This window comes from Mesoplodon mirus (genome assembly GCF_964341445.2).
Source record: "Mesoplodon mirus genome assembly, chromosome: 8".
NCBI lineage: Eukaryota > Metazoa > Chordata > Mammalia > Artiodactyla > Ziphiidae > Mesoplodon > Mesoplodon mirus.
Window position 1 is genome coordinate 89,064,758 of NC_138984.1, and position 21,030 is coordinate 89,085,787.

Consider the following 21,030-nt stretch of genomic DNA (forward strand, 5'->3'; position numbering starts at 1 on the left):
GAATGGATACAGAAACAAGACCCGTATATATGCTGTCTATAAGAGAACCATTTCAGATCTAGGGACACATACAGACTGAAAGTAAGGGGATGGAAAAAGCTATTCCATGCAAATGGAAATCAAAAGAAAGCTGGAGTAGCAATTCTCATATCAGACAAAATCGACTTTAAAATAAAGAACGTTACAAGAGACAAGGACGCTACATAAAGATCAAGGGACCAATCCAAGGGACCAATCCAAGAAGATATAACAATTGTAAATATATATGCACCAACATAGGAGTACCTCAATATATAAGGTAAATACTAACAACCATAAAAGGAGAAATCAACAGTAACACAATAATAGTGGGGGACTTCAACACCCCACTTTCATCAATGGACAGATCATCCAGACAGAATATCAATAAGGAAACACAGGCCTTAAATGACACATTAGACCACATGGACTTAATTGATATTTATAATGCATTCTATCCAAAAGCAGCAGAATACACATTCTTCTCAATGCACATGGAACATTCTCCAGGACTGATTACATACTGGGCCACAAAGCGAGCCTTGGTAAATTTAATAAAATTGAAATCATATCAAGCAGCTTTTCTGATCACAACACTATGAGATTAGAAATCAACTACAAGAAAAAAATTGTAAAAAACACAAACATGTGCAGGCTAAACAATGTGCTACTAAACAACCAATGGATCACTGAAGAAATCAAAGAGGAAATCAAAAAATACCTAGAGACAAATGAAAACGAAAGCACGACAATACAAAACCTATGGGATGCAGCAAAAGCAGTTCTAAGAGGGAAGTTTATATATGTAATATTTTTATATAAATAGTTTATATAAGTAATATTATAGCAATACAATCTCACCTCAGGAAACAAGAAAAATCTCAAATAAACAATCTAACCTTACACCTAAAGCAACCAGAGAAAGAAGAACGAACAAAACCTAAAGTTAGTAGAAGAAAGGAAATCATAAATAAATGAAATAGAAATGAACAAAACAACAGAAAAGGTCAATGAAACTCCTTTGGTTCCTTGAAAAGATAAACAAAATTGATAAACCTTTAGCCAGACTCATCAAGAAAAAAAGGGAGAGGGATCAAATCAATAAAATTAGAAATGCAAAAGGAGGAGTTACAACAGCCACCACAGAAATACAAAGGATCATAAGAGACTACTACGAGCAACTATATGCAAATAAAATGGACAACCTGGAAGAAATGAACAAATTCTTAGAAAGGTACAATCTCCCAAGACTGAACCAGGAAGAAATAGAAAATATGAATAGACTTATTGCAAGTACTGAAATTGAAACCGTGATTTAAAAACTCCCAACAAACAAAAGTTCAGGACCAGATAGCTTCACAGGTGAATTCTATCAAACATTTAGAGAACAGTTAACACCTATACTTCTCAAACTCTTCCCAAAAAATTGCAGAGGAAGGAATACTCACAAACTCATTCTGTGATATGAGGCTACCATCACCCTGATACCAAAACCAGACAAAGATACCACAAAAAAAAGAAAATTACAGGCCACTAACTGATGAAGATAGACATAAAAATCCTCAACAAAATACTAGCAAACTGAATCCAACAACACATTAGAAGGATCATACACCATGATCAACTGGGATTTATCCTAGGGATGCAAGGATTTTCAATATCTGCAAATCAATCAGTGTGATACACCACATCAACAAACTGCAGAATAAAAACCATATGATCACCTCAATAGATGCAGAAATAGCTTTTGACAAAATTCAACACATATTTGTGATAAAAACTCTCCAGAAAATGGGCAGAGAGGGAACATACCTCAACATAATAAAGGCCATATATGACAAACCTACAGCTAACATCATTCTCAATGGTGAAAAACTGAAAGCATTTCCTCTAAGATCAGGAACAAAACAAGGATGTCCACTCTCGCCACTATTATTCAACATAGTTTTGGAAGTCCTAGCCACAGCAATCAGAGAAGAAAAAGAAAGGGAATCCAAATTGGAAAACTGTCACTGTTTGCAGACGACATGATACTATACATAGAAAATCCTAAAGATGCTACCAGAAAGCTACTTAGGCTCATCAATGAATTCACTAAAGTTGCAGGATACAAAATAAATACACAGAAATCTATTTCACTTCTATACACTAACAACAAAAGATCAAAAGAGAAATAAACAATCCCATTTACCATCGCATCACAAAGAATATCAAGGAATAAATCTACCTTGCGAGGCAAAAGATCTGTAACTCCAATAACTGTAAGACATTGATGAAAGAAATTGAAGATGACACAAACAGATGGAAAGATATACCATGTTCTTGGATTGGAAGAATCAACATTATCAAAATAAGTATATTACCCAAGGCAATCTACAGATTCAATGCAATCCCTACCAAATTACCAATGGCATTTTTCACAGATCTAGACCAAAAAACTTTTAAATTTGTATGGAAACACAGAAGACCCCGAATAGCCAAAGCAATCTTGAGAAAGAAAAACAAAGCTGGGGGAATCAGGCTCCCTGACTTCAGACTATACTTCAAAGCTACAGTCATCAAAAGAGTATGGTACTGGCACAAAAACAGAAATATAGCTCAATGGAACAGGACAGAAAGCCCAAACATAAACCCATGCCCCTATAGGTAATTAATCTTCAACAAAGGCGGCAAGATTATACAATGGAGAAAAGACAGTCTCTCAATAAATGGTGCTGGGATAACTGGACAGCTACATGTGAGAAAATGAAATTAGAACATTCTTCAACACCATACACATACACAAAAATAAACTCAAAATGGATTAAAGACGTAAATTTAAGACCAGATACTATAAAACACTTAGAGGAAAATACAGGCAGAACAGTCCCTGACATAAATTGCAGCAATATCTTTTTTGATCTGTCTCATAGAGTAATGGAAATAAAAACAAAAATAAACAAATGGGACCTAATGAAACTCAAAAGATTTTGCACAGTAAAGGAAACCATAAAACAAAAAGACAACCTACAGAATGGGAGAAAATATTTGCAAATGATGTGACCGACAAGGGATTAATCTCCAAAGTTTAAAAACAGCTCATGCAGCTCAATATCAAAAAAACAAACAACCCAATCAAAAAAATGGGCAGAAGACCTAAATAGACATTTCTCCAGTGAAGACATACAGATGGCCAAGAGACACATGAAGAGATGCTCAACATCACTAATTATTAGAGAAATGCAAATCAAACCTACAGTGAGATACCACCTCACACCATCCAGAATGGCCATCATCAAAAAGTCTAACAATAAGTGCTGGATAGGGTGTGGAGAAAAGGGAACCCTCCTACACTGTTGATGGGAATTTACATTGGTATAGCCACTATGGAGACCAGTATGGAGGTTCCTTAAAAAACTGAAAATAGAACTACCATATAATCCTACAACCCTACTCTCCTGGGCATATATCTGGAGAAAAACGTGGTTCGAAAGGATACATGCACCCCAGTGCTCACTGCAGCACTGTTTACAATAGCCAAGACATGGAAGCAACCTAAATGTCCATCAACAGATGAATGGATAAAGAAGATGTGGTACATATATACAATGGAATATTACTCAGCCATTAAAAAGAATGAAACAATGCCATTTGCAGCAGCATGGATGGACCTGGAGATTATCATACTAAGTGAAGTAAGTCAGACAGAAAAAGACAAATATCATGTGATATTAATATGTGGAATCTAAAAAAATGATACAAATGAACTTATTTGCAAGACAGAAACAGACTCACAGACTTCAAGAACGAACTTATGTTTACGGGTGTGGGGTGTTGGGGAGGGACAGATTGGCAGTTTGGGATTGACATGTACAACAGATAACCAACAAGGACCGACTGTAGAGCACAGGGAACTCTGCTCAATACTCTGTAATAACCTAAATGGGAAAAGAATCTGAAAAAGAACAGAAACATGTAAAATATATGTATGCAATATAACAGAATCACTTTGCTGTACACCTGAAACTAATACAACGTTGTTGTTAATCAACTATACTCCAATATAAAAGAAAAAAGAAAAAAATAAAGTGTCTATAATTCATGTCTTCTTTTAATTATTTAATTCGCCTAAGTAGCCAGGTTTCTGTTATTATTATATTATATGTAATCTTGATTTTGTTTTATAGAGCTGTTGGAATTAAACATACCAAATGGAACACTGAATGATTTGAAGGGAGTAAAAGAAATACAGAGGATTTCACTGTATTCTGTGGTGCGTGAAAATGCACTGCTCTTACATAACATCTAACTGTGCCTGGGAGCTAAGAAAGAAGCAAGAGCTTTCTTTAGCACCACAGTCACGCCAGGGTTCTCAACTGCATCATGCTCTCTGCTACTGGGCAAGAAACAGTCTTGACGTGGATTCAGAAAAAATGCCCACTTAGGGGTAATTTGTAATAACAAGAACAGTGGGTACCAAGTACCTACACATACCAGGAATTCAATTTTTCTGACGCAGAACCAGAGGTTCAGAGAGATGAAGCAGTCTGCCCAAGGTCATACAAATAGCAAGCAAGTTCCTCAGGGCAAGGGCTGGGTCTTAGTTATCATCCTATCTGGAGAGTCTCAGATGTAGGATGCAATCACTGTTGGTGGGGTGCCTGTGTCTGACTTTTAATGGCAGAGGTGGTCTTGTTTTGCTTAGTTTTTAAGTTGGTTTAGTTTTTAAGTTGGTTTAAGAAATTAGCACTTGTGTGCTCACTCACTCTCTCTGTTGTGTTAGGATGGGGCAGTTCTTAAAATGAGAGGTTGATCCAGGAGACAGTTAAAATTACTTTCACTCTAAGTTACATTGACAACTTATAGGGTAATCATTTTTAAAGGATGTGGTACATTTATTTTTAAAATGATGACCTCCCTGAGAGAAACAACTATCTTTTTTGTGATAGATGCTTTATCAAATCCTTGTAAGTAACAATTGGGGAAAAAAAAGACTGTGTTATATAACACAGCAAAATGGGAAGACTTCCTGGGTTTTTTTTCTCCTTCTATTAAAAACAAACAAAAACAACAAAAAACAAACACCTGCCTGGAGTCTGCAGTAAGGCCCAGTTGATTTTTTTTGGGGGGGGGGGGATTTCACCTTGGTGAATGCTTTCACCAAAGGTATATGACACTCATGGTTTCACCTTCTGAAATGAGACTTGACAGCTGTTCGACACCACAGAGCAACGTTATATAACAAGGCAGTTCAAGAGGCAAAAAAGAAAACCACATTGAAATGAGTTTGGTGAGTGGGTTGGTGGTTAGGCAGAGTACACTTTCACCAACATAGAAAATAGTCAATGGCAAGGCCACGTGAACAATTATCATTTTGTAAATGCTCCAGATTTTTCCTACAATAAATCTCTGAACTGGACATACTTACATATCGCAGGCAGTGACCTTCTAAGTGAGCATTTGTGTGGGAGAGCACTGCTCCTGCCACAGAGTCTGAATTCTTTTAGGGATGTGCCCGGAAGTCAAGTATGACCCCTCCTTCTCTTTTTTATAATGGCACCCCACAGAAACAGTTTTTAAGAAACAAAGAGTAATTTCAATGGAAGGAGTCAAATCCTTTTGAGAGTCAAAGACTTTTGACCTTATTAGCAACTCTAAAAAAAATAGGTAATGCAATTCACTGTCCAACATGAGCTCTTCCTGAGCATAAATATTTTACTTTTTTTTAAAAACAGCGAGCCCAAGCTCGTTTTAATTTTTTAGCTCCAGAGAAGGAAGCAGGCTTCTACTGTTTAACATGCCTCTTTAAAAAATATAAAACAAGTATCTTTAAAACAGCGTGGGTACCAAGCTATGAGTCACAATTGGTCCCATAGTCAGTACTTTCTGGTTATACAAAAATTTGCTCATGAAAGCCATGTGTTAAATTAAAATTGAGAAATTACTGGAAGACACAACCAAAAAAAATTAGAGAATGTGTTTGTTTATGCAAATCCTTGAACAGCTCTCCCCTTTGCTTTTTATCAATATTGACAGAAAGCACGTACAATGAACTTAGCACTAAAATGGCATCCCTAATAGGTCAATCTGTTCCTGCTTAACATACCAGAGGGATATATTTTAAAATCTCAGCCATTTCTAAAAAGTTTGCATAGTTTCCTGCTTAGGAACCTAAATGGCTATTTTTGAGACCGAACATGCACATAACTTGGTATTTGCAAAAGGATGTATTTGGAGTCATTTTCCTGATAAAAATCCTGTTAGACCAGGTTGTATATCATGCAAGAAGACACTGAGGACTAGTACCTGCATGGACTGTTTAGGTTCATACATGGAAGAGGTGGTTGAGACTGGATGCACACACTGAATGGTCTCAATTTCATTTTACATCAAAGATACTGGTTGAAAGATCAGGTCTTTAATAATATGTTTAGAGAGGAAAAAGAAAACTCTATTTGGTTTACCTTGAAATATTAGCCATCTTTACACAGCCCATACATTTTGGAATGTATCCTTTATCCTCAAATAATCTGAAGTTCATAAAAATCTTTTTCACTATGGAAAAAGCAGAGCATATTGGGGGCTGGGTATTTAGCATTTGAGTAAAATTAATGCGAGTGTTAAAAATCAGGATAAATTGCAAATTTGGAATGAAATGTCTTACTACAGAGCCTGGTGCATTCTGTCTGCTGAATAAATGTTGAATAAATTAATAAATAAAAGGAAGATCAGGGTTTCCAGCTTTATCATCTTTTGAAAACAGATACCCGCTAACATGAAAACTAATGCCATTTTGTCTACACTCACAATGTTCGTGTCTCAGGAACTTCATCATAAAGTTGTATAACTATTGGGAAGTTACTGTAGAAATGCCGGTGCATCTACCCGTGAAGGGTAACTGGGTCTCCTTATGCACAACCTCACAGTGTATCTTCTCTGAATTAGGTTGCAAAGGACTGAACTTTAGGGTCTTATGTCATGCTATAAATACAGGCAAGATCTACACACAGCTTGAATCAACACACACACACATCTTGATGAGAAATGATTAAAGTACAGTTGGTAAAACACAGTAACACAACAATTAAAAACTACACACACACACACAGAGTGAAAGAAAATACTCAAACAGTGAAGAGAAGCTGCTAATGTCAGCAGCATAACGGTCCCATGGTAGCCATCCTCCTTTCATCATGGTCAATTCATTAGAAGGGGAGAGAAGACAGAAACTATGGGAAATGCACACGATCTGCTCAATCCAGATGCAACAGCACATGCCTCTTACAGCCAAAGCTTTTCACCAGAAACGGAAGGACATGAGATCGAGTCCTCTCATAAAACATCCCACGAAGGTAGTTAGACGTATTTGCATCACAAATAAATAGAACACCAAAATCATTATTAGATGAGATCTTTTAAATATCGGTCAAGACTTTTACCACTCAGTACACACTGATCAAACAGAATACTAAATCAGCATCAGAGAAAATGGGGTTGGATTCTATCACCTTTATGAAGCTACTCCTTAAAAAAAATCTTGCTTAAAACATCTTCATTCCCTGAATAGCAAGAACATTTTAGTCCAGTCTTCCTAGTTTTAAAAAGACACACTTTAATAGTGTATATTTCAAGTAATGTGCATTTCCTTTCTTATAACAAAAGGTTAAAAATAAATATTCTTACCTTGAAATTGTGAACCTTTTCATATTTTGGAATTTGCTCATTTTCTTTCAGAGTTGCTCTTCTAACAAGTGATGTCAACTGCGAATAAGCAAAGAGTTTCAGAGGTTGCCAGATTGTCACAGACGACTTTTGAGAACCCAGTTTCATTCCCAAGGCTGCTATCAATAAATCTTGCTGACGGCCCTCTTGTTTTGATTTGTGAACTGTAGCTCTATTAGTTTTCCTACCCGACCAAGACTCTTTGGATGGCATTTTGAAATTCACAGGAAATAAGAAAACCTATATTGATCTATGTCTGTCGATGAACTCTATTCAGCTAACAAATGAGCATTCTGCCAGCCAGCACAGAACCCTACCCTACAGAGAGCTGCAGAGAAACATCACGGAGAGGTGGAGGAGGATGATGAAGCACTTCTTAAAAAGAGGTCGACTAACCAGAAAAATTCTTCTTTCTTCCTTTTTTTTTTTTTAAAGGGCTCTATATTTAAGCTTCTGAAAACTTAAGAGTCTGAACAGAAATAGAGTCGATGCTAACATACAAAACATTCAGCATTTCTCTATCCTTTTTAAAAAGCCATGCAATTTTGACAAATGACACATTTCTAAAAGCTTTCTTTTCTAGTCAATATATTGATGTCCATTCTGAATGAAAGATGCCTACATACTGCCTGCAGTCAGTTTCTAGCAACTGACACCCTGTGAAGCCCCTGGCAGAGGATGGGGGAGGGGAGGGATTTGACAAGGAAGGCTGGATTAGACTGGTCACCGTTAAGAAAGGAGATAACCAATGAAAATCAAGCAACAGTATTTAAGTACTGTATTCCTCAACTCACTGTCTGTTTCTCCCTCCTCTCATGTAAGATTTTCTTGCTGGCTCAAGGCAAAAAAAAAAAAAAAAAAAAAAATTAGTGGGAAGACAATGAACACTGAATGAGTCATGCATCGTTACAAAATGGATTTTTTTTAACCTATTAAAAGTAAAGGAAAATTAACACATACAACAAGTAGGTTTTAAAAAGAATGCACCACTGCCAGGTAAATTATGAAAGGCTGATCTGTAATTCACCTTTGTGCATATGGACTGAGGTGAGTTAACTAAAACCCCATTTTATTAAAGATGAGCAAAAGCTGATAAGTATTTTGATGAAAAAGAAAGGGAGTTTAACTAGTTATCATTCTATTTTCATGGAGAGCAAGAAGCATGCACATAATGCTGCCAACACCCTGGGGTGGTCAGTTCTGACTTCCTACCGTGAGTAGTTTTGTTGTGGATCTATGCTTAAATAGGTCCAACCACTAGTTTCATTCTTAGTCTCAACATTCTTCATTCAAAGAGCTTCAGGCCAGGTCACAGTGCAAGCCGGTTGGGAATAATTCCTCATGTTCACAGGTCCCAGATGTAGTGTAACTGTGCTTGTTGGACCTTAGGTGTTTTTGCTGATGTAGAAAGGCGGGTGCAGGGCAAGAGACTCAAATCCAGCTCCATTTAAGAGCAATACCTATACAATACTTTTTTACTAAGGTGCTATATAAGCTTAAGTTTTCTCATATTGGTTCCTTAAACACCTCCCATCTGTTTCCTCATGCTGTAGTAATTAAGTTTAACCCATTATGATTCTAAGGTTACACTGTATTTAAAGAATCTAAAACTATATATTGAAATGAATTCAGTCTATTTGCTTAGATAATTGCAAAGATTTTATCTCAGATTTCATAATCTACAGGGGTTATGGGCCCAATGCAGATTCTAATTTAATCAGGGCATGAAGTGGTCCTTAAACCATGCTAGGTATTGATGATACTGAATGACTGATTTTCTAAACACCCCCAAATATTTTGAGTATATAGTTCCAACTTTTAAAACGGTTTATTCTTTAAAAAACATTTCTAAGAAAATAGAAGGCAAAAAATATTTACATCTACAGATGTTTCATTTCCACAAATTTATATCCTAAAGTGATTAGCATGAGAAAAAAAAATTTTTTTCCCCAGAAGAAATAGGATGGAAAGAACTTTCCTTGCCTAACCTAAATTACTCTTCAGCTTAGACTTAGTTTGTCACATGATGACTAAAAATATAAAGGCCAGCCAACTCTTTAGTCACAAATAACCTAAAGTGAAGTTTATCCGATTCTCAGTGGGCCCAGAAAAAAACAGATTCTGAAGGCAAATTTAACAGTAATTTTTTTCTCCACAACATTTAACACTGAATGTTAAAGTTACTAAGTTAAAGAAAACAATCACCCATGTAACCCAACTAACTTTTTTTTCCTGAGTATTTCCGATCAAGGTCCTTTATTATAGATCACCCCAGTCCTTCAGCTGTAGTAACTAAAATTCAACCAAAGCATAAAAATATTCAAGGTAGAATTATCCAGAAAATTCATGGCTGAGTAAAAATGAACATTTTGTCACTGAGAGGCCAGGTCTACTGCAGACTCCGCAGAGTCATACTGTCTTTCCTGAGTAATTTTTCTACCTAAGCAAGAAATACTGGAATAATTACAACTTGGGCAACTATCTAGGGCACTAAGGAGACCGGAAACAATGGTTTAGGATGAAGAACTTCTTAGCTCCCCTCAGGTGGCTGGGGGTTTGCTCACTATTACGCCTTCCATAACTGCAGCTGCATTTCTGCATTAATTCTGAGGAGCTCTCAAGTCAGAACTGCTAACTCTCGAATTCAGAACCAGTATCAAAGTTCTGACATTCCAGACAAATGTATACCACACTTCCTTATATTTTTTCTGGCCATATCTGTCTACTTAGATAGATACAGCATCTGTTAATTATGCCTATCGTTCATTGATTATTAGGCACTTATGCTCTAAGCACCCAGCTAAGCACTTTACATACAGAATCCCATTAATTCCACAGAAAAATGTCTATGAGGCATATACTATCCTCATTTTATAGCTGGAAGAACTGAGTAGAAGGATGGAAACACCAAACACTTCTTATGGAAACACCAAAATCACAACTAACTGCTGAAGAACCTCAGGCAAACATCCACCTCCTTTGTAACATCATGATGACATCACAGACTCATGATCTCAAGCCCCAGTTAACTAAGCTAAATCAACATTCCATCCAAAAAGCACCATAAAGGATTGTTAGAGCTGGCCTGGCCCTGATGCTCCGGGAGAAGAGTAGCTGGATTGACTTACTACTGGGTGATCTGAGTCACTGGTTCAGGTTTAGCAAATCCTGCAATTTCTATAAAATGTTAAAATTGAGACATAAACACAGCTCTTCCACTATCAAAATTTGTAGATCCAAGCAAATTCAGCTCACTCTAGATACACAGATTATTCATACATTTGTCCCCTGAATTATCATTTGTAACCTAGTTTCTCACCATTAGAGCCAAAAGTAGAATATATTCAAGGTACTTAACAACAATATGTCAGCTTACATCTATTAACTGACAGCCACATGGCACTATACTAGTAAATGCTATACATGTATGATGTAGTTTAGTTGTTAAAACAATAGGGCAGGGCTTCCCTGGTGGCGCAGTGGTTGAGAGTCTGCCTGCCGATGCAGGGGTCATGGGTTCATGCCCCGGTCCGGGAAGATCCCACATGCCGCGGAGCGGCTGGGCCCGTGAGCCATGGCCGCTGAGCCTGTGCTCCGCAACGGGAGAGGCCACAGCACTGAGGCCCGCGTACCGCAAAAAACAAAACAACAACAACAAAAAAAAACAGTAGGGCAGGTGTCACTTTATAGATAAAAGAAACAGAAGCTCAGAGAGATTAAGGTCACCTAAGTAATACGTGGTGAGAATAGGAGTTGAACCCAGGTCTACGTGAGTTCAAATTCTGTGTCTTTCCTCTAGACTCTCCTGCCCCTCATATTACCTATAGTTATCATGCAATTTTGAAAGGCTATCATTTGAATAAGTTTCTGGATCATTTATATTCTAATACCTCTCAGATCACTAGCCAATTCAGTACTGCTTATATTTAATTTATAGCATCTTCCAGATTCATCACCTCCTCAAAATGTTCAAATGCATTTTTTTTTGCCTTATAACAAATTTAATCAGTTATACATATACATATGTTTCCATATCCCCTCCCTTTTGCGTCTCCCTCCCACCCTCCCTATCCCACCCCTCCAGGCGGTCACAAAGCACCGAGCTGATATCCCTGTGCTATGCGGCTGCTTCCCACTAGCTATCTACCTTACGTTTGGTAGTGTATATATGTCCATGCCGCTCTTTCACTTTGTCACAGCTTACCCTTCCCCCTCCCCATATCCTCAAGTCCATTCTCTAGTAGGTCTGTGTCTTTATTCCTGTCTTTCAAATGCATTTTAAGTCAAACATTAGAGATTTCTATACAGAACTCTATAAATTCCTTAAGTTAACATTGGGATAAATAACTTTATGTTGCATAGGAAACTCTTAAATCCAGCTAGGTCTCTAAGTTTTTATGCTCCTGGCATCAGTCACATCATAATTCCTAACTCAGTCTTCATTACATAGCTGCCCTAGCCTTAACGTAATGTCTCTCTAAACAGATAACAATAAGGCACATCAATGCATTCACTTCAGTGTATAATAAATTTAAATTACTCTATATTAACAGTCACACTACCAAACTCTGTACACTCTAACATGTTCCCTGACTTACATGCAATAATTATAAACAGAAAACATTTGAAAACACAATGCGAACAAAAAAGCACAGCCCCGCATTCCTTACCCTTTCAAGAAACAAGAGAAACGACCAACTTCTCCAAGCACCAGTTTGAGGAAGTGTTTTGCACACCAGGCCCAGAGAGGAGGCGGCAGAGTGGCACACAGCCTGGTTACCAAGCCTGGTTCTGACAGATACCAACGAAGTCACTGAACTTTTTGTAAGGCCCAGCTGGACTAAATGAACTCCATGGTCTTCTTTATATTTTTAACAGAAATTCAAAACGAAAAAGGAAGGTTCACACTCATTTAGCACATAGGAATGTGAAGATGTGAGTGTGTCTAAGTAGGAAAGGCCAGCTTGGCTATGAGTGAGTCCCTTCAAGGTAGCTCTGGCTAATTTACTACAGGCTTTTATGTGGGACTCAGTTTTGCAGGCTCAGAAACTTAATTTGTCAGCAAGGAGATCATGTCTATTTCTCAAGGGGAGAGAATGACATTATAATACCAAGCTCATGAAACTGGTAAGTAAAAGCAGAATGATGGCTGTCTAGTTTATACTAAGATATGAGATATAATTATCATAAAGTGGGTGACCAACATGCCCTTTTTTGGGCAGCATATCTACACTGGAAACAAAAAATAATTAGGAAGCAGATGAGAATGGAATCAGACAAGTGGAGTGTGTTAGATGAACTGAATATTTAATGCATAGAATTAAGACATCCTTTGAGTCCTCTACAATTAGGATGGCCCTGCCACAGGACTAGAATGCTCAGTGCCCATTTAGTGAGAGGCACCTTCATTTTCAGTCAGTGCTTAGATGGGCATAAGCAGCTCTGAGCTCTTTGAGTCTCCTTTTTCCAGGTGTCCCTTTATGATGATTTTGCATATCTCTGTCCAAATATCTCAGGTCGTGATCTTAAGGTTAACTCACAGGACACAGTCTTATTTTTTCATTTACAAGTTCTTAATGGATGCTAGATTGTAGCCCTGGTGTATTGATAACAATTTATATAATAGGTGCTTTGGGAAGATAAAATAAAATAAATGGCAGATGTTTTCCTGCCCTGAATCATCTAACAAGTTAATATATACATGTAATTATGTATAAAATTACATAATAAGAGTAAAGTATTCTAGTCTAACACACTCCAGTATTTGGCCATTCGCAGTGATGGTTGTATGATGATGATCATAATGTTCTTTCCCAGTTCTTCCAAATGAAAAGCTGAAACTGGCCCCCACAGGAACTTTTTCTCAATTTTCCCCCCTAAGTGAAGTTGAGGGCTCATTAGGGAAATATGTCATTACCTTTTGGTTTTTGTTTTACCCCAAATTTTGATACCTATTGCATGACTTAAAGAAACACTTTTATTGTTCTGTAACAATAGAGGAGATGAAATTAGAGAAGCTCTAACACTATATCAACAATTAGAGACTTTAAATCCAGTGCCAAACTCTGAGATCATAGATGTTTTCACTTCTTCAGAGAGCTTTTCATTGTAATATACATATGTAGGTATATGTATACACATATACATACATATACATATTAAAAAGCAGACTCAGATTGACATTAGGAGTATTTTCAGATTTTAAACTGCCATTAGAGGTTATTTCAAGTTATTGCCGTTCAGTGAACATTTCACAATCACCAATTTAACAAAAGCAAGCCAGTGAATCAGAATAAAAGCCAGGCACTGTATTTTCAGTTTTCTCATTCCACCACTGACTTCAACTGATTAGGATAAGACTGATTAGGATAAGATGAAGTCTATGTGATATGGTTATTTTAAAAAGGACCTGTTACCGAATTTCTTAAAACTTAAGTTATAAAAGCTGTTTCCTGTATGTGTAATTTGATAAGAATATTCCAAATGTAATTTATTTTAATACTCATTTTAAGCCTCAATAAAAATAAACGTGGGCTCATGGTATAAAGTGTATTTGTGAAGTTCAACCATACATTTGAAAGCCTATTTTTAATATTTGAAAATGGCAACGTGGGCTCATGGTATAAAGTGTACTTGTGAAATTCAAACATACTTTTGAAAGCCTATTTTTAATGTTTGAAAATGGCAACAGTGGCCTGAAGGTAACAGATTTAACTTTCATAAATAATCTCCCTGAGAAGAAGTATAAGCATGAGAATTATTCATAGATGTGCTAACTGTTCACCTCACTGCCAAATATTGTCTTTTCTTTGTAATGACACTACCACATGGCATGTTTTACATTAAGATAATGATGTTGAAAAAGTAAAAATAGCTTGCATCTCGGCATTTTTCTAATATAAACTTTATATCATGTCCATAGTATTTCATCTTATGAAATTCCTGTTAGTTCAAAGGTTCCTAATGAAATTGAAATTCCCCTAACTTGAATGTTCTTTTTCGTAGAAGAGATAACTAGATTCTTTCATATATATATATCATACATACATATGATATATATGAAATCTATATATAATTAGATTCTTCCATATATGTGTGTATGTATATGTATGTGTATATATATATATATATATATATATATATATACTGTGCTCCATTTGAACCTTGACATCTCATGAGTGATTTGAGGCATCTAGACCAGGCCCACAAATGATTAGCACATTAGAAAATAAGACACAGAAAGTCAGACTGCAATCAACTTCCTGTGAGAAGGAAGAAGGAAAGATTAAAGGATGATTTAACATCTATCTTTCAGTGACATTTTAATGTATTGAGAGGGATCTACCTTGCCATTTTCCTCCTCCACAAAGGACAGGTTAATGGGAGATAATTTAAGGAGCAATTGAAGATCTTCGGTTGATAAGGTCAAAAGTTATTTAAGGGGGCTTCCCTGGTGGCACAGTGGTTGAGAGTCCGCCTGCTGATGCAGGGGACGTGGGTTTGTGCCCCGGTCCGGGAGGATCCCACATGCCGCGGAGCGGCTGGGCCCGTGAGCCATGGCCGCTGAGCCTGCACGTCCGGAGCCTGTGCTCCGCAACGGGAGAGGCCACAACAGTGAGAGGCCCGCGCACCGCAAAAAAAAAAAAAAAAAAAAAAGTTATTTAAAGGCTATCTGGCCAGCTTCAGCTAGTGCTTTACTACCCTTTCTACCAAAATGTCCCCAATAGCAACCAACAGTGAACAGGGGTGTGCAGAGATCCAGGGGTGGCTCTTCAAGCTCCCCTAAATGTGCCCATATAAAATGTTTAAAATAAAAATGTTTTCGATCAATGACTACTGAGTAAAATCGATGCTCTGGGAAGATGGGTCACAGTTAATCTTTAGGTTCAGCATGTCCCTGCCTAGTAGCAGGAAATTATCATCTAGTTTCAGGAAAGCAGGTTTGGGTGACTGGGGGAGTCTTACAAAATCCATTCCAGCAGCAGGCCTGGTTCTGTCACCATGGTGCACAGCAAGAAGTAATCTGTGAGGTAAATGGCTTCATAATCCTGTTCCAGTCTTACTTTACAATAGCTTTAATAACTGTATTCTTCTGCTTGTTTTGTTTAAAAAAAAACAAAAAACCACCCAGGCCCAACTCTTTCACTGCCTCCAAATCAGGAGCACTTATTTAGTCAGAGTTTTAGATTCTACAAACTGCTTTGTCACATACACAATTTCACTGTATCCTCACATTCCTGTTTTTCAGAATGACAGTGCAAAGGTGTTAAGGTACTTGATCAGGGGCAGAAATCATTAAGCAAAGGAGCAGTGGTGGGAACCCAGGCCTCCAGACTTCACACCTACTCCCCTGTCACTCCACCTGCTTTCCTGGGACCTGGAGATAAGATTACTTGAAGTGTGAGGAAACTGACTCTTACTTTAGTAAGGCCCCGGGCTGCAAACACCCAGGACCATAAGCAAGCAGAAATATTCACAGCTGAAAATGACCTTCCCCAATTCAGTGCTAAGCCTGACAAATGGTTTACAACATTCAGAGAAGTGAGGTCAGCCTTGGTGATTAATTTCTGGCATTTTAAAAGCCTTTTTAATTATTTTGAGGGTAGTGGGTAAAATGATATGATGCTCTTCCTTAGATACATGCAGCTCCTTCATCAAATGCCTACTAGGGCTTCAAGGAAAGTTACTGAGCAGCATGCCTGGTTTTGTTTTTGCATTGACTTTTCCTTTTATTATTTTTTAAAATTAAAAACAAATCAACAAAACTATCCTCCAAACGTGAATTGAGAGAGGGGTCTCTTGAGCAGCTAATTAAGCTGTCTTTAGAAACAGGTAATTAAACTTTCCATTAAAATTCACCAGACAAACATAATTTACAAGGTGGAAAGCCATTCCAATCTCATGGGTAAACAATCAACTAAGGCTTGTATTTATAACAGAGATTCCAGAATGGCCAATGCAGTGAGTAACTACATAATTAAGATGCATTTTATCTTTAAAAGAATTTGAGGTTCTGGACATGTGGTCTGAAAAAGTGTAAATACTTCATATAGCCCACAAATTCATTAAAAGAAGTACAGAGGGCTTCCCTGGTGGTACAGTGGTTGAGAGCCCACCTGCCGATGCAGGGGACACGAGTTCGTGCACCGGTCCGGGAAGATCCCACATGCCGCGGAGCGGCTAGGCCCGTGAGCCATGGCCACTCAGCCTGTGCGTCCGGAGCCTGTGCTCCGCAATGGGAGAGGCCACAACAGTGAGAGGCCCGCGTACCGCAAAAAAAAAAAAAAAAAAGAAAAAAAGAAAGAAAGTACAGAAATGGTCAATGCATACGTGTACATTACAGACTCTCAAATAATTTTCATTCAATACATATTTTATTGAGTATCTACTATGTTCCAGACATTAGTGAAACTGGTGAACACCAGAGAATAGGGCACTATGCTATTTTCAACAGGACCAGTTATTAAACAAATAGATATATATTATTGAATTAATAATAATTAAGTGGTGGATGGGTGATGTATTTTTAATCCTAACAATCACATTTTCTTACAAAGGTGGAATTAATTCATGAAATTTATGTCTATGCCCTCTTTCCAAGCTATTTCCTGCTCTCATGGTCCTTCTGAGACTCTAACCGGTGACTTCTACACTCTCCATCCCAGCTCTCTCTTGCTCTCCTTCCCCTATGGATGTGCCTTCCTAAGCCTCCTAATGCCCAAACCACAGGGAATTTGGCTGAACACCTCATATAGTCTTTTTATCAGAAATAATGCACACAGAGAGCTGCTGTTCTATTTACAATAGCCAAAACATGGAAGCAACCTAAATGTCCATTGACAGATGAATGGATCAAGAAGCTGTGGTATATACACACAATGGAATATTACTCAGCCATAAAAAAGAATGAAATAATGCCATTTGCTGCAACATGGATGAAACTGGAGATCATCATATTAAGTGAAGTCAGAAAGAGAAAAACAAATACCATATCATATCACTTATATGTGAAATCTAAAATATGATGCAAATGAACTTATCTATGAAACAGAAACAGACTCACAGACATAGAAAACAAACTTATCGTTCCCAAAGGGCAGAGTGGTGGGGGAGGGATAAATTAGGAGGTTGGGATGAACATATGCACACTACTATATATAAAATAGATAACCAACAAGGACCTACTATGTAGCACAAGGATCTCAAGGAACTATACTCAATATTTTATAATAACATATAAAAGAATCTGAAAAATATATATGTATATGTATAACTGAATCACTATGCTGTACACCTGAAACTAACACAACATTGTAAATCAACTATGCTTCAATAAAAAAAATAAATTAAAAAAAGAGAGAGCTGTTGTTTATAAACTCTCCTCCTCAATCTGCCTAATCACCCTTGCCATAAAGATTTAAAACAATTTAAAAAAATTTAAAGTTCAGTGTTATCTATAGTTAAGTGGTTAAGAGCTTGTCTCCTCTGTAAAAGAATCTCAGCTTCACTTACTAGTTACAGGATCTAAGGAGAAGTCTCAGTTTCTTCATCTGTAAAACTGGAATGATGACAGAAACTACCTCATAGGGATGAGATGATGAATGGAATATATGTAAACCTGTATCTCTAGTACCCAGAATACAGAGAGTTCTCAAAGCTCTCAAAGCCCAGGTGGTGGTAGTGATGTTGACACTGCTCACATCATTAGCATCAGTCTTATCACCTAACACAATGCTTGGAACAAAGGAGGTGCTAAATGTTGAAGCAACGAGCTCACAAAGTCATGGCACATTTGCAAGCCTTGCTGAATTCTTCAGACTCATAGACAAATGCCTGTCTGAACAGCTCCAGCTTCCTGCTCTTATGATATGGTCAGAATAGATTTAATATCAATACAAAGAAAATGGCCACTTTTAAAAATGTCTTAATGGTTTTTTAAAAAGTATCAGCTGGCCAGAGGTGCAAGGAAGCAGTGCATCTTAAATATTGTTTCCTCATTTGATGGCCAAAATGTATGCAAATATGAACTGAAAACATGTTAAATAGAAAATGTGTGACAACGAAGGCATCTTAGCAACATAGCTGACTAAAGGATGAGACTGAATTGAAAGCATTTGTTGTGTGAAGAGAACAGGTGCCACCTGAAATACAAAGGATGCTTGGGATTCATGAATTGCAGTTTCCAATTCTAAAGATTGTTGAATCGAGGTTTAACTTAATATGCAGGACCAAAACAACTATTATGGGAGGAATAGTGCAAAGTGCCATGAAAATTTATGGATGAATAAAAACTCTCTGTATTGATGAGTTTCAAGAAAATGTTAGAAGGAAAAGGGAATTTGGTTATATCTAGCATTTGTAAGCCTAAAGTTTGATTATTTTTCTTCCCATAAACTCAAACCATAACTTGCTGGAAAATTCCAAGATGAAACTATTTTCAAATGCATGAATTAATAAGGAAGACATTAAAATAAGAAGTATGATGTTAAAAAAATAACTTGCCTAAAATATCTCCTCCTGCAGGATCAGCTGTAGATTTTTTAAAGTGGATGCTCTGGTTGCATTTTTCAGTGTCAGAAATATTAAATCACATCATCAGTTGAACAGTGTTTCTCTGTTGTTTTCAGTTTCAAAAGAGCCTGGTCTTTCAGATACTAAGTATAGAATTTAATGCATTATTTTATACCAGTGGTACTGCTTTTAATGAACAACAGCATATTAAATTAGCTACTGTGGGTCACATATTTAGACAGTTTTTTCCTAACTCTGTTTCCTCTGTTGTTTCCAATCTGGATTACATTTAGAGATGTGCACCTCCACATTTGAAAAACTCTCCAAAAGAGGAAGAGTTAGCCCAGATGATGTAAAAGACATCTGGGATCCTTGTGGGGATCGTTTTCTTTAGGAGAAGTATTGCTTGAGGTGAAAGCTGAGCTGGCGGTTTTTTCCATGGAATACCATTCTTTTTTCTTGGAAGAACAACTAACATAAATTCTGGTTATTGAGACTGGGCATTTTCTCAAAAATGAACAAACTGAGCCTGTCACCTCAAGGAAAATAACTGACAGTGAGTGATAAAATCTAAACTTTCAAGTGAAAATAAGAATTTTGGGGCTTCCCTGGTGGCGCAGTGGTTGAGAGTCCGCCTGCCAATGCAGGGGACACGGGTTCATGCCCCGGTCTGGGAGGATCCCACATGCCACGGAGTGGCTGGGTCCGTGAGCCATGGCCGCTGAGCCTGCGCGTCCGGGGCCTGTGCTCCGCAACGGGAGCGGCCACAGCAGTGAGAGGCCCACGTACCGCAAAAAAAAAAAGAATTTTGGAAATTCTGTATCTGCCACCCTGAACGCGACAGCTTCCCACTACTTAGATGAGTTTTCTGATGAAATTAATGATGATACTAACAAATGTGATTTTTTTCATCATTTACAGAAATGTTTCAATGTTTGAAAGACCTAAATAACTCACTGAACCAGTATTTTCCAAATGACCAATGCATGATGTTACAGAATAATGCATAGTTGAAAGATCCATTCAGAGTCCAAGACAGGCCAATGGATTTTATTTTAGTGTAACAGAATAAGAAATGCTTATTTATAGCATTTCAGATTCTACATTGCAAGTAGTATTTAAGAAACTACCACTTACCCAGTTTTGGTGTGATAGCAAAGAGAAATATCCAAATTATCTGAAAAGTCTCTTAAGATACTCTTTACCAAGTGTGTATTTGTATGAGGTCAGATTTTCTTCATATAATACTTCAACCAAAATAAGATACTACCAGAGATTGAATGCACAAGCATTTACAAGAATCCAGTTTTCTTAATATTAAGACATACATTAAAGAGATTTACAGAAATGTATAAATGCCACCCTTCTACGTATGTTTCATAAAATATGGTTATCTTAATAATAATGCTATTATGTTAACATGTAATGGGTTTATTATTGTTCTTTTTTGTTTTGTTGTTGTTGTTTTTTGTTTTTTTAGTTTTTTGTTTTTTTGCGGTACGCAGGCCTCTCACTGCTGTGGCCTCTCCCATTGCGGAGCACAGGCTCCGGATGTGCAGGCTCAGCGGCCATGGCTCATGGGCCCAGCCGCTCCGCGGCATGTGGGATCTTCCCAGACCAGGGCACGAACCCGTGTCCCCTGCATCGGCAGGCAGACTCTCAACCACTGTGCCACCAGGGAAGCCCCTATTATTGTTTTTAAATGAATTAATAGGTATTTTTAAAAATCTGTTTTAATTTCCAAGATAGTAAATATCACAGATATAACCCACATAAATAAAAGTTCTTTTGAGATCTTCA

General features: G+C 37.4%; 1 protein-coding gene across 5 annotated transcripts in view; it reads right to left on the reverse strand.

Moving 5' to 3' along the window:
- Nucleotides 1-21,030, reverse strand: part of CHN1 (chimerin 1) — a 194,962-nt gene that overhangs the window by 43,642 nt on the left and 130,290 nt on the right. For 4 of the 5 annotated variants that reach the window (XM_082630061.1, XM_082630059.1, XM_082630060.1 and 1 more), the window contains one exon: nt 7,681-7,758. In XM_082630061.1, the coding sequence (XP_082486187.1) occupies nt 7,681-7,758 (78 nt within the window). Of the gene's footprint in view, nt 1-7,680; nt 7,759-8,115; nt 8,402-21,030 lie in introns of those variants that run through there. The other variant, XM_082630063.1, reaches the window with a different exon arrangement.